The 12,829-nt window shown below is 47.8% G+C and overlaps 6 protein-coding genes across 6 annotated transcripts; 3 read left to right on the top strand and 3 right to left on the bottom strand.

The window, feature by feature from the left end:
• The first annotated feature begins 19 nt into the window (after positions 1-19).
• On the top strand, positions 20-1,503 carry F5B22DRAFT_624452 (putative short-chain dehydrogenase/reductase). The gene is made up of 2 exons (XM_047976129.1): positions 20-889; positions 988-1,503. Exons 1-2 carry the CDS (start codon positions 433-435, stop codon positions 1,404-1,406), a joined length of 876 nt encoding a protein of 291 aa, XP_047826568.1. The 5' UTR covers positions 20-432; the 3' UTR covers positions 1,407-1,503.
• Positions 1,504-2,463: 960 nt separating this feature from the next.
• F5B22DRAFT_660412 (uncharacterized protein) lies at positions 2,464-3,138 on the bottom strand (the record flags this gene model as incomplete). Its single annotated transcript, XM_047980284.1, has 2 exons — positions 2,690-3,138; positions 2,464-2,633 (listed from the first exon to the last, which is right to left on the bottom strand). The coding sequence occupies exons 1-2, from the start codon at positions 2,958-2,960 to the stop codon at positions 2,464-2,466; spliced, it is 441 nt and encodes a 146-aa protein (XP_047826567.1). The 5' UTR covers positions 2,961-3,138.
• Positions 3,139-3,386: 248 nt separating this feature from the next.
• On the bottom strand, positions 3,387-5,561 carry F5B22DRAFT_660410 (uncharacterized protein; the record flags this gene model as incomplete). Its single annotated transcript, XM_047980283.1, has 4 exons — positions 3,387-4,330; positions 4,393-4,757; positions 4,915-5,321; positions 5,397-5,561. 4 exons carry the CDS (start codon positions 5,559-5,561, stop codon positions 4,101-4,103), a joined length of 1,167 nt encoding a protein of 388 aa, XP_047826566.1. The 3' UTR covers positions 3,387-4,100.
• A 1,374-nt stretch (positions 5,562-6,935) lies between these two features.
• On the top strand, positions 6,936-8,060 carry F5B22DRAFT_650887 (uncharacterized protein; the record flags this gene model as incomplete). The annotated part of the gene is made up of 3 exons (XM_047979378.1): positions 6,936-6,944; positions 7,027-7,454; positions 7,550-8,060. The coding sequence occupies 3 exons, from the start codon at positions 6,936-6,938 to the stop codon at positions 8,058-8,060; spliced, it is 948 nt and encodes a 315-aa protein (XP_047826565.1).
• Positions 8,061-8,102: 42 nt separating this feature from the next.
• On the top strand, positions 8,103-8,744 carry F5B22DRAFT_650886 (uncharacterized protein; the record flags this gene model as incomplete). The annotated part of the gene is made up of 1 exon (XM_047979377.1): positions 8,103-8,744. One exon carries the CDS (start codon positions 8,103-8,105, stop codon positions 8,742-8,744), a length of 642 nt encoding a protein of 213 aa, XP_047826564.1.
• Positions 8,745-10,196: 1,452 nt separating this feature from the next.
• F5B22DRAFT_624441 (uncharacterized protein) lies at positions 10,197-12,058 on the bottom strand. Its single transcript, XM_047976128.1, has 2 exons — positions 11,023-12,058; positions 10,197-10,964 (listed from the first exon to the last, which is right to left on the bottom strand). Exons 1-2 carry the CDS (start codon positions 11,844-11,846, stop codon positions 10,490-10,492), a joined length of 1,299 nt encoding a protein of 432 aa, XP_047826563.1. The 5' UTR covers positions 11,847-12,058; the 3' UTR covers positions 10,197-10,489.
• Positions 12,059-12,829: the final 771 nt, after the last annotated feature.

Raw genomic sequence — 12,829 nt, 5'->3', positions numbered from 1 at the left:
TGTTGCTGAGCCACACTACCTGGCGAGCTGGGTACCTCTGGGCGCGAGCCACAAGGTGCTGCGCCCAGTAAACTTCTCACAAGCCACAACCCAAACCCATGGGCTTGAATCGGAATCATTCTGGACTTGCAACCTTGGAAGTCATTGATAAGCTAATTACCCCTGTCCCTCATAATGGTACTGTTGGTATGGTATTACGGAGATTTCGGTCCGTTGTCATGCCCGAACCCGCAGACGTACCTGCTGTGAGGTAAGCAAGAGGGGAGAAGTTGGGCACTGTAGTATTCCAAGCAAAGAGCGGAATAGACTACCCCTCCTAGAGGTGCATCATATCTTATGTTGCGCTTGACAGTCTCTTGGCGGAGCTGATTCTTCTGCTGTGCAACGGCATTACCTCACACCCTCAAACACCAATCGTCTATAACCGAAACTATGAGCGACTTAGATGACATGCCTGTCTTGAAAAAGACAGCCCTAATTACAGGATGCAGCGATGGTGGCCTGGGGGCTGCTATGGCCAAGGTCCTCCACGAAAATGATTACTATGTTTTTGCAACAGTGCGAAATACTTCCAAAGCGCAAACGTTAAGAGATCTGAAGAATGTTGAAATCTTGGAGCTTGATGTCTCGTCTAAAGATTCAATTGCTCGGTGTGCTGAAAAGGTCAAACAACGCACCAGTACACTCAACATGCTGATCAATAATGCTGGCTGCGACTTTCACACGCCAATTCTTGACACCGACATTGAAAAGGCTAAGGCATTCTTTGATGTGAACTTCTGGAGCGTCATAGTCGTCACACAAGCTTTTGCGGACTTGATTATTCAGTGTCAGGGTGTCATTGTTAATTGCAGCTCTGTCTTATGGAATATCCCGACCCTCTGGGCCGGTACGTACGATTTTACCCTCACCTACCTACTGACCTTTACATGAAATATGAAATTAGTCCTATCGTGGATTGCTCAAGATGACTTAACTCCTGTGTAGGTATATATACAACGTCTAAAGCAGCAGTCAAGCAAACATCTGAAACGATGCGCGTCGAGTTGGAACCACTGGGCGTACGGGTAGTGACTGCGATAATCGGTTCAGTGGAAACCAACTTTTTCAACAACGCACTCACCGAGCCATTCCAGTTGCCTGCAAGCTCTTACTATAAGCCTATTAAGGATCGTCTTGAAGATGAGCGAAGGGGGGGGAATATTCAGGGCCGAGCAAATGTCAGCATCACAGCTCGGGAGATAGTTAGCGATGTCCTTGGTGGAGCGAAGGGTTGCATCTGGCGGGGTGGAAAATCGACTAATGCAAAGTGGCTTACTTGGTTACTCCCAATATGGGCCTTGGAATGGCTTGTGAATGGATCGAGGGGCTTGGAAGAGTTAAGGCAATACTATGTAAACAAGTAGTTACATTTGCGCCCGCGAGGCTGCGCGGTAGAGGTTTTCATGATGGCCACCGTCTGGGATCATCAACCTATTGAATGACTTCACATCATGTTTGACGTATCTCCTTATTTGCTGCCCAAAACTGAGTACATGACAAAACTCTTAATTTCCGGCAGGTACAGTCACTATGGAGGTGAAATAAATCCTGGGTAGGAACCTGCAAGTCTAAGCTAGGTATCCGTTGTAACCACACGCTGTCTACATAGAGCAAATCCCAAGGTGGTAATGCAATATGGCCAACATCGGTACGAGCGTGTCTGCTGACTAAAACCGGGGTCCGGCGCCATACGGGTAGGTCCTAGCCGTTAACCGCCCGGCGCTCCGTTTTAGCCTCGGCGCCCCAATTGTTAGAAATAACCACTGCGCCAAAAGGTAGTTGTAGGTGCCCCCTTATTAAGGGCTATATTCTGACACCAATCCTACCTTAAAGAACTGTTTTAAAAGAAGACGAAGCAATTAACCAGTAAAATTTAACCCTAAATAATATTACCCTACTTAATGTAGTTATACCCCTTTTAGCTACCTTTTACCCCCTCCCCTATTTGTTAAATATAAACGATAGTATATAGAATTTAATATATTAATTAATAATCTTTTTATTATTTATATAACGTACCTTGCTATATAAAAATTTTATGAAGGCCCTTATCTTCTTAATATAGGTTTACCCTATAATCCCCGTTTACTTAATATCCTAGCTTAAAATATAACCCGGTCCGGCAATGCCACACGGGCGAGTCTTGTCTGCTAGCCGCATCAATCCACTCACCCGCGTCAAGATGTTATAACTCCCATTTACTTGTAATTGTCTTGGTAATTCACAATCCGGCGTCATGTAATAGATAGAGTCTAGAGAGTGTCCAATCGGTGACTTTTCTCTATGATAACGGAGTGTATTAAGTATAGCACTGCTGATTGAAACCCGATATACCTAAACTGTGTTGAACAGCATCCCACGAGCCACTAGCTGAGTCTAATCTAGAACCTGCAGCCACATTTTAAGGCCACGATCCGTGCACTACTGAAAGCACCTGAACGAGCTAATTATATCATTCATGTGCCCCCAGTTCACTTTGCCATTAGCGGTCGACTGGTCGCCGCTACAGCCCTGGTTCTCAAACACGGTACAAGTGGCGCCATGAGTGTCGGTAGACGAGATGGAATCGTTCCATATACCGTTGATGTTGTCTGTTTTCTCTTCTTAGATACCAACAATATACCTTTGCCAGGACACAGAGACTTACAGCAGACGCCGTTCTCAATCCCGGTGATGGTTAAGCAAGAGCCACCACCATTCATGTCCTCGCATACCACAATGGTGGATGCACGGGCTTCCAGGGTCTTGGCACGGAGCTTAGCGCTCGCGATACCGACTGCGGTCCCGAAGACGTCGGCTTGCATGACAACGGCACTGGAGGGGCCCGGCACCGAGTCGGAGATCGGGCTGTTGTCGTTGTAGACCTTGGCCAGGGCGGCGGTCGCAAAGGCAAGGGTAAGAACGTGGGAGAGCTGCATGGTGTTAATGGCTTGGGTGCCTTGGATAAGTAGGTGATGTAGGATGAAGAGACTGGAGCTGGAGATGAGGATGCAGAATGGAGAGCATGGCTACAGGATCCAGGGGAACCACGGTCCTTTTATATACATTCCGTGCCTTTGTAGTCTCGCCCTTGTGACAGCAAAATTGAACTTCAACCACGAAAGGTGTTAGAAAAGGTGGAGTGTCTTACACTCAAGCGTCTGACTATAGAGGCGGATAGCAAAAAACTTGTCAGTCTCACCCACACCAACTACACCAGCTACGCTAAGCCTCTTAATATCTTAAAACTTCTTTATAGCTAGAAGTTTAATTCTTTTAAGCGTTTCGTAGGATTATTTAAATAGCACTATGGATAGACAGGCGTGCTATTATATCAGAAACAGCTTTAAACTTGTGGTAGTTGTTTTAATAGTTATTTTCATAGTTGTTCTAGTGGTTGATCTGGTGGCGTCGTTGGGACTGACGACTTTTCTGCTCATCGCCTCGCCTAGCTACCCCCTGGACCTCTGGGTCCCAGCTTTTTCTCTCTTCATCCTTAATACAACCCTTCTTCTGCTACCTATTATCCACTTCATCTAATAAAATGTCAGAGCACGGGCCAGCTGTTTAAGTCTCACCCACATTTATACAATGGGTGGCAAGTTGCGACACGTCTATACAATGGGTGAAAAGTTGCGACACGCCCCTGAAGCGCATGCCCCTGGGCGCCGGCTAGAACATGTCCTTAGTAGGGTGGTAGCCTTGGCCTGAAATATTGAATAGATCACAAGGTAGCATCTAGCAATCGATCTTATTCGATGCCGCAAAAGTGCACCAAGGATCTGGCCTAGAACCGCCTTAAGCAGAAATTATTTAGCAACCTATCTCACTCCTTGTGGGCCGTCTTATATCTAAACGGGTTGCCCCGATGCGCCGTATTCCTCCCCTTTTTATCTACTACAACCACCATATTCCGACAGGTCATATTCGACGGACTAGACAGAATCTGCGTCTTATCCGTGTAAGCGCTCTTCGTTACAGCGCCGTAAGCAGAGTCCCGCAGACACTGCGATGCCAGCCCCGTCTTACCGAAGGCTAGGATCCGCTTGGCTAGGACTCTAAGAGGTGTTCTTGCAATGTCAGGCGCGGGAGTGGATTGGTTCTGGCGTTAGGTCCGCGCGCGAGGGGAACCATTTCACGAGGACGATTCGCCCTGTTCCTGCTTGGTAGGTGTGTTTGAACGGGATCGAGAGCTTGATTTCTGTCTCTTCGACTTCTTCGGCAATGATATGTTGGAGAAATCCGCCGGCGGCCGTGGACGCGCGGGATACGGAGATGAGGAGATGAGGAGCTCTGCGCATGTGTCGGTCTGGTTCATGTATAAGATTTCGGTAAGCAGGTCGGTGCTATCGTCTTAGACTATGCGGATACTATCGATCCAGAGATAACAGAAACCCATTTTCGTTATTACTGTGATCGCGTCTTGGATTGTTGCGGGTTGACTCTTCAGGGGAAAGTCGTCCTCGTATCGAGTCTCGATGTTCTGCGTGGTGGTCTTTTGTTCATTGTCGCCCCCCCAGCAGTAGTTCAAGGCCACATAGCCGGTTTTGATATCTTCCGCAGTTAGAGATGGGCCGCGCACGAGTCGAGGGGGGCCGTCGTCGTCTTGACCGGTATCGATCAGTCGGGTGGGCTTGAACCCGCTTGCTTGCGTGGATTCACTGCGATATCTGCATCTGTCGTGTTCATCCCGGCACACTCGGAGACATTCCTTTGCTCTATGCCAAATTTCATGACTACCAGTGTAGTCAGTGTATACGACGCCGATTTCAGGAGGAAAATTAATCGCGCTTAGATCATCTGTATACACACTACACCATTTGTATATCAATTCTTTCCTCCTCTGTTGCATGGATGGGTATGTGGGTCATAGCAGACCACTAGAAAAAAGACCTAATCGTGAAAACCGTCTCCTCCCTATTATCATATCTTCCAATCCGGACATGGACGCGGTTATTGGCCGTGGATACGCCCAGCGGCTCATCACATCCAAGACAGATCACCAACCCCGAATCAAAGAGAGACGCAATCTCAGACTCTCCATCTATGCTTTCGCTATCCTCCGAAAACACAAGACTATCAGACTCCAGCGGCTCGCGGCCCTGTTGAGTATTCCACTCAACCCCGCGTGAAGGAAAGAAGCGGAAATCCTCTTCATCCTGGGTGAACCTCGCGCAGAAGAAGACGTACGCATATTTCCGACGCATAGCGTCAAACCACCATCCGCACCGCGCACATCTGCATTCATCTTCTTCGGGTAAGAGGTTGTCCAAGTCGAGGGTGAATAAATCTGGTATCACCTAGAAAAAGTCGTGGTCTCTCCAGGGCGGCACGTGTCAGCCGTATTTCATCTCCGTTTTTGAGACACTGCTCACGTCAGAAGAGGTCTTGGTCATGTGCTGCAGGATTTGCGTGTACACGTCTGTCGCGCTTTTCCCATTAACTCGATCATCATCCTCTTCGTCTTCATCATCAACATCAACAACATCAACAAACTCCCCCCTTCTACCCGTCTCTCCTAATTGCGTCCCCTGCCCCATTTTCCTCAGTACGTACGATGAAGGTCGTGACGACTAACTCACCAGACTGCTCCCCATGACTTTGCATATCCTGCAATCTCGCAGTAATTACACAAGTACTTCATGGCTTTCTTCAGACTCATGGGAAGTATGCTCCGTCGTGTCTTTTTCCCTTGCCCCCTCATTATTTTTCCCTTCACCATCATCCTCTCCCTTTTACCCTCTCATACATCCCTCTTCCCCTTCACCTCCCCCACCATCACCTTCCTCCCCATCTCCAGCCTCAGCCTCAGCCTCCTCTTCCTCCTCCGCCACCTCCCCATCACCCCATCACCCATACCGCCCTATGCATAAGCAGCAACAACACGCATCCACCCCGGCGTTCTCTCCGGCAACCTCGAAAAAGCCTTCGGCAACGGGGGCATTAACTCCCTCATCTGCATATTCATTTCCGAAGAGACATCATCCTCCCTCTCGCTATCACCATCCTCACCGGGACTTAAGAAAGGGGCGCATTGTTTTTCCTTTTATTAGTCGGCAGGGTATCGATGGATGAATGGATGTGAGCTGAGCTGAGCTGAGTGAGTGAGTGAGTGAGTGAATAAACAAAGTGAGTAAGTCAGTTAGTGGTAGTTGGGAGTTGGATTCAAGCACGGGAATGATTTACGTATAACCTTAGCAGTAATCAATTATCGTGGATATGTTGTTTGTTATCTTCGAGCTTAGGTATTGACAAATTATTGCAACGTTCTGTGAGAAGGGGAGGGAGGGGTAAACCTACCATCGTCTCACTGACAATGGCGGGGTTTCCAGATAACAACACCCCAGTCCGGTCCAGTCCAGTCCAAACCGCCAGTCTTAGTCGCCTTAGCGGTAATATACAACTACCCTCATCTACATCCCCACGACAAAAAAAAGAGAGATTCCATCATTCTTTCAATAACACGATCGCTGTTGATATTTCATCTCACTTTATTTCAATAACCAAAAGATCAAACCAAGATATTGCCAAATTCGATCCTATGTATCACTGTCAAAGTACTGCCCTGCTGTGATTCTTGCTATGGTGTTTTGTTATTGTACAAGGAGGAAAGGTTTTCCTTTTACCCCTTATTATTCTAGCTCGCCTTATATACACTATTTCCTGGCCCGTGCGGCGTCCTCGGAGATTAGAGCAACTCACGACTTATGATAAATAGTGTATAGCGGTTCTACCTTTCGCACTAATAGTAGGTGCTAAGAAATGTAGTGGGAGGAGGGAAGTTGATATTTCTAACCTGAATACTATTAGGAATACTGATTGAGAGTCGGGGTGGACCCGTATGGTTGTACGGCACAGCATCCGAACATTGTGTCTTGTATCAATACCATTTATTCAACGCCGAGAACATTTTTATGGGCATGGTCAGTGAGCTCTACCTGACTTTAAACCCACCGCCCCAGCGATTGTCTGGATGGTATTATGCTGACACAGTTTCGACGTTAGATTCAAACCGAGAGCCCCTACTATCTCCCAACCCCCCAAGCGCCTGCACCCTTCGACATCACGCTTGAACTTGAGCACTTTCAAGGTGACCCCGACTTCAAAGAATGCTCGTCGTCGAACCCTCACTGCGCAGCCGCGTGGGGTCTTATGATCACAGGATCTACGAACGTGCAGATCCTGGGCGCCGGTCTTTACAACTGGTACCAAGACTACACACAACCATGTGTCGACACGCAAGACTGCCAACAACGCGTCGTTTCGATAGAGCACAGCGGTGGTGTATGGATCTATAACCTGTACACCATCGGAACGGTTGAGATGGTCACCTACGAGGACTCTACCCCTATCAAGGCAAAGACCAACACCAATACGAACGAGCACCCCTTTACTTCGGTTATCAACGCTTGGCTAGTAGTTTCGGCCGGAAAGTATGTTCCCTGCCTGCGTCCCATCTCATGCCCCGTGCAACCTGCTTCCGCAACCTGACTTTGCATCACCATGCTAACAGATGTTTGTGTATTAGAGGCAGTCCATACTACGATGACATCGCTGAGATCGAGGACTACATCGTAGATAAAAATCTCGCAGCTTGTAACAGCGAGTACCATACCCTTGACCAAATCAGCAGCTCCGTAGATGGCATCCCTGACCACTGCTTCGACACGTACATCGTGCAGGTCGAGCTCGAAATCCTGAACAAGGCGCTCAACGATTTCGACGCTATTGTGGGCGATGGGTACGATAGGAAATTTGACATCTACGAGCGAGTTGTACGCCACCAAGCGCCCGCCTCGGTCGACGCGTACATGAGCAGCGCCCAGGCCACGGGGATCTGGCACTGCAACTCCAACAAGTACGTGAGCTGCTGCAAGGACTGTGTGTGGAGTTGGGGATGCGCCGTCGGCTGCGACAAGAGCCAGGACTGCGTGCCGGGAAAGCGGCAGACGCCCGTGGACTGCCCGACCAGGATATCGGACCCCTACGACATCTACAGCACCCCGCCAGACGAGCTGTTCTACACCGTGAGCGACTAGAACAAGTTCTTCACGGACATCAGCGAGAAGTTCGGCGTCCTCATGGACTGGGTCGCGTTCGGGGATCGCACGGCATGGGTCGGACAGGGATGCCAGTTCGCCGGGACCGACGTGAACGAATGCATCGGGGACCATTCCATCTTCTGGCATGGATACCCGGTCGTGGGCAATGTCAGCGTGCCGAACCCCAAGGACATCGTGACGGCCTCGTACGTCATGGCCAGAGAGCTCGCTGCCGACGCGGCCGACGCACAGCGGTTCGCGCCGTACGACCTAGGCAGCACGAGCCGGTCCGACCTCGTCGACGCGCTGTCGCTGCCGGCTCTGCTGCTCGCCGAGGCCGTGGTGAGCATGATGCAGGTCGTCGAGACGGCCGACAAGATCCTCAAGGAGCAGCGCAAGTCCGACATAGTGAACTTCATCACGTCCATCTTCCTGCTGGTCTCCTTTGTCGGCGAGGCCATCGTTGTCGACAGCTACATCCTGCGCATCATCGTCGCCGCCACGGACGACCTGGCCAACCTCGCGTTGGCTATCTACGAGATCGTGGACGGCCCCTCGAGCGCACTCTCGACCATCTTCGGCTTTTTCCTTGGCGGCGGATTTACGCGCCAGCCGTGGAAGGATGCGGCGGCTACTAGACGCGGCATGCCGACGAAGGGAGAGGGATGGACTCCCGCCTAAGGTCAAGACTAATCTAAACACTATCAACTCTCTTCGTACTGCGTGCTTGAGGAGGTCGTAAGGGAATGACTAGTGTCACCAAGTAGTTTGGCCAAGAACTTCCTAGCCTAGTTATCTTCGCCCCAATATTCCCACCTCATACTATTTCGATTCCAAATCTTGTCTAATTCGTCGCCCCACTAGCCTTGCCCTTTCCCGAGCTAGCTGCCTGGCTGTTCTTGCTCCTGCTCTTGTGATGATGTTTTTTCGGATGGGAGGGCGATAAATTCGGAGAAGCCCTATGCGCTTGGAATGGGTTCTATGACGGTGGGTGTCGTTGCCTGAATTGAAGCTCGATGTAAAGCTTGTCGTAAAGCTCGCCGCTGGAGTTTCAACTTCATCTGGTAGAGACGATTGATTTTCGTCTTGGTCGTCTTCCAGATAATGAGGAAGAGCAGATGCCTGATTAGTGTCCCGGGATGATTGAATAGGGTACTCTTCGCAGTCCTCATATTCTTCCGTGCTTGAGCCATCATCTTGTTGCACCGCTGTGTCAACTAGTTCTTCGCGAGACCGCTTAGTTTTTGCATTTGCCGCCGCGATAAACTTTTAGCGATAACGATCCGCCAGGTCTCTAGCATTCCTAAACGCAATAGCTCCTTCAACAAAAGTCTTTCGGCTATCGGTCATAGCATACGCTTTTAGTTAAGTTATATAGTATTTAGGCCTCTTACCAGGAATAGCTGGCGCTATAAGGTAATAAACATATAGCTTAAGCATTCTATCATAATAGGTTAAACTAAACGTATAGGCATTCCTATCTTTATAAGACATTAATCACTTAAAAGATTAATAAGGAGTCTATCTTAATAGCGCTATTAAATATACCCCTTAAGGGTGATATAACATTGGTTCGTATAATATGGGATAATATAACCGTTTACCACCATTCAAAACTAAAATTAATTATAATCATCCGTTTCCTCGCCACAGTTATTTTCTTCTATTAATAGTAACTATACAAATTGTATTCATTTTCTTCCACTTTAATAACATTCTATATAAAGATATTGGTTTTAATAACATTTGCTTAACTATATTATTTAGGTTCGCACTTCTATTACTTTAATAATGTGCTATGCGCTGTAAGAATGGCTTTAATTAATAATCTCGTCCAGATTTCGTGGGGTAAGGTTTATGTGAAGGTCTCCGCCCTATGGGGCAAACGTAGTATGGAGGACTCCAATTTTGGATGCCAGAACCTCCAGTCTTGGAGGCTTCCATACTAACACTTCAACATTTGTATGCAATATCAGGGTTTTAAAGTACACCCACTTAGATTGTAACATATAGTACAAACAGGCTGGGAGGACCTATCTAACCAAGTATTGATGTGACTGCTTAAGATATAAGATGTTCTCCTACTAAGCATCTACTTGAGGCTCGTACAGTCGATGAACACATGTAACGAAATCTTTTAAACGCAATCTAATATTCGTTGTGACTATATAATAATAGGGGATCGACGAAAGAAACGAGTATTCAAAGCCACCCGCCGCTTAAGACAGCCTTTGCACCGCCATTAGGATGTTAGACACCATACGTTCCATATAATTGTGGACAAACACACGTTGCGATGGAAGATACCCAATATTCCTAGCTTTTTGGTATTACAGGGCAGTGTTTCCCGGGATCAACATGTGTTGAAGATGGCTATCTAGACACGTTATATACGTCCTGACTAGGTGGCCATACTTGTCAATGTCTTAGAATCTCCAAAATGGGAAACCACTCCTTTCCCATGCCTCATCAGGGGTCATGACGACTTCCAGTCCCTCAGGCAGCTGAGTGCCAAGCCTGGGAGGGACACTGTCATCTAGATCAGCTCTCAGTACGACTTTGGCCCCTGCCACTCTGCCCCTCACCCCAGACACGAGTTGTGAAAGAGCGCCTGTGTCTGGATCCATGTTGGTCTCGTAATCTCTCCGAGGTATCCTCGCCCGCAGCTCGACGTATCGAAGCCCGGGCAGGTTCTGAGCTAACACATTGTTGAGAGATTTGAACTGCGGGAAATATATGCCTACAGAGACACGAGTGATCTGTTTCAGTCGCTGGGGTAGAATCGACGACGAAAAGTCTTCGATTGGCTTGGGCTGCGCATGTGGCGTGCCACGCCATGGTGCTGGGAGCGGGAAACAGAAGGTGTTGGTACTATATAAAACGTGGATGCCTTCGGTGTAGCTTTCTCAACAGTTAGGAGATGCTGCCTTGATATTCTACAAAGGTAAGGAAGACTTACATTTGTCGACAGGTGGCAAGTAGGTCTAAAGGCTGCCACTCGCGTTTTATATCAACCATAGAGCAAGTACCCCACTGTCCCGGCGGCGGTAATATGTTCCAATCTGGTGACAATGTATTTCTCCAGTCCACCTTTCCTCTACATTCGGCGCAAGAGTCCCAAATCACACCGCAGTCCGGGCAGGTTGGGTTCATGGGTTCCAGATTCTCCCAGCCATTCGGGCTAGGTCTATAGTTGCATTCTACACATCTGAGCTTTGGTAATGTGTTGTCGCCCTCCTCCCATGGCTTTACAGGGTTGTTGTAGAAGATATGAATCGTCCGGTTGCCGACCGCATACTCCCAGATAAGGCATCTGATCTCGGCTGGAAGATCGAGAATGTAGCATCGCTTTTGGGGCGATTCTACCACATTGCGAGGAAATCCCGAGGACCGCTTTTGTTCGCCATCAAAAGACAACCGGCGCCTTTGCTTTAGCCCCCTCTGATCAATCTGGAGACATCTTTCTGGGGGGTCTGAGTTTGGAACTTCGATCCAGTGCCGATACAAGGGACGCGGTACGTTGCCCTCCACTCTCCTACTTAGAGACTCGGCCAGTTGGCGCTGCCCCGATGCCATCCTTTCAGTGCCACATATCGCATGATGGGGATCGGATTCTAAATTTATGACTCGACGAATACGCCCGTTACGACGAGAAGCGGGTGACATGTTGCGCAAATGAGCGATGGGGTAACGGATGCTATATTTCAGTATGATGCTCCCAACTCTACGAGCGTAGGAGCGCACAGGGAGCCGATCTTTGCTGTGACTAGGCAGTTGGCGCATATTTCTCTTGCTCGTATTATTTATGCGGACAATAGAATACCGGTTGTTAAACAGTAGATGGGTAAGCAAAAACAGATAAGAAGGGAGAGGAGGTGTAGGAAGGGCAAACCATGTTACATTTTATTCTGTAGGCATCCGTATTGAGCGTATTGATTAGAAAGCCGCAATTTTACAGGAAGGCTTGACATGATACATGATTGGCTAGCTTCGGATTTTAGGCAGTAAATAAGCACTAGCTGAGTACATATAATGCATGTAATAATGAGGGGAATGCCTTATGGATCTTTGGCAAGGCACACAACAGCTATCTCCTAACTCCTTAGCTGATAAGTGAGCAGACAATACTTGCAGCAGAGAATGTGAAGGTAGAGCCTATAGAGTATTTATTGACATGCTCACTTATAGTTATGCTAAATCAATTTAACATTTATGCTGCACCCTAGCCTGACACCCTGGCGCCAGCATAATGCTAAGCGCCTTAGTGCGCCTTCAATTCTCCTGATACGCGACGAGAGTGCGAGGATTGTATGACGCCTTGGGAAGTAGATGATCATTGGCAACAGAAGTACATTCGACCATAGCTGACTGGCTTATTTTTCAGTTGTATTATGAACATATTATGAGTACAGCACTTTCAATGCTTGCCTCTTTGTCTGCTTTTTCTATTGTGGTTGGTTTAGGTTAGTTTCTGCCTAGTTTGGAAGATAAAGCTTCATTAAAGGCATCTTGATCAACGCCGACTAATCAATCATATTGTTAAGATAACTTATGCAAAACCATTAACGTCATTGTTAGTTTTATAGTTGAGAACAATGAGTTTGTTTAAAGATATGGTCATCAGTATATCTGTTTTATAACACCTGTATAATGTAAGATTTAGATATCCTGTCGGCTCATTCTATATAACATCACAGCTTTTCAGAGATTTTATCAATTATGGTAAACTTAACAACACTTATTTCCCTCCGAAAGCAAACAAAACT

This window comes from Xylaria bambusicola (genome assembly GCF_022495145.1).
Source record: "Xylaria bambusicola strain CBS 139988 unplaced genomic scaffold F5B22scaffold_59, whole genome shotgun sequence".
In the NCBI taxonomy this organism is placed as follows: Eukaryota; Fungi; Ascomycota; class Sordariomycetes; order Xylariales; family Xylariaceae; genus Xylaria; species Xylaria bambusicola.
This window is presented reverse-complemented; position numbering and strand designations above follow the sequence as displayed.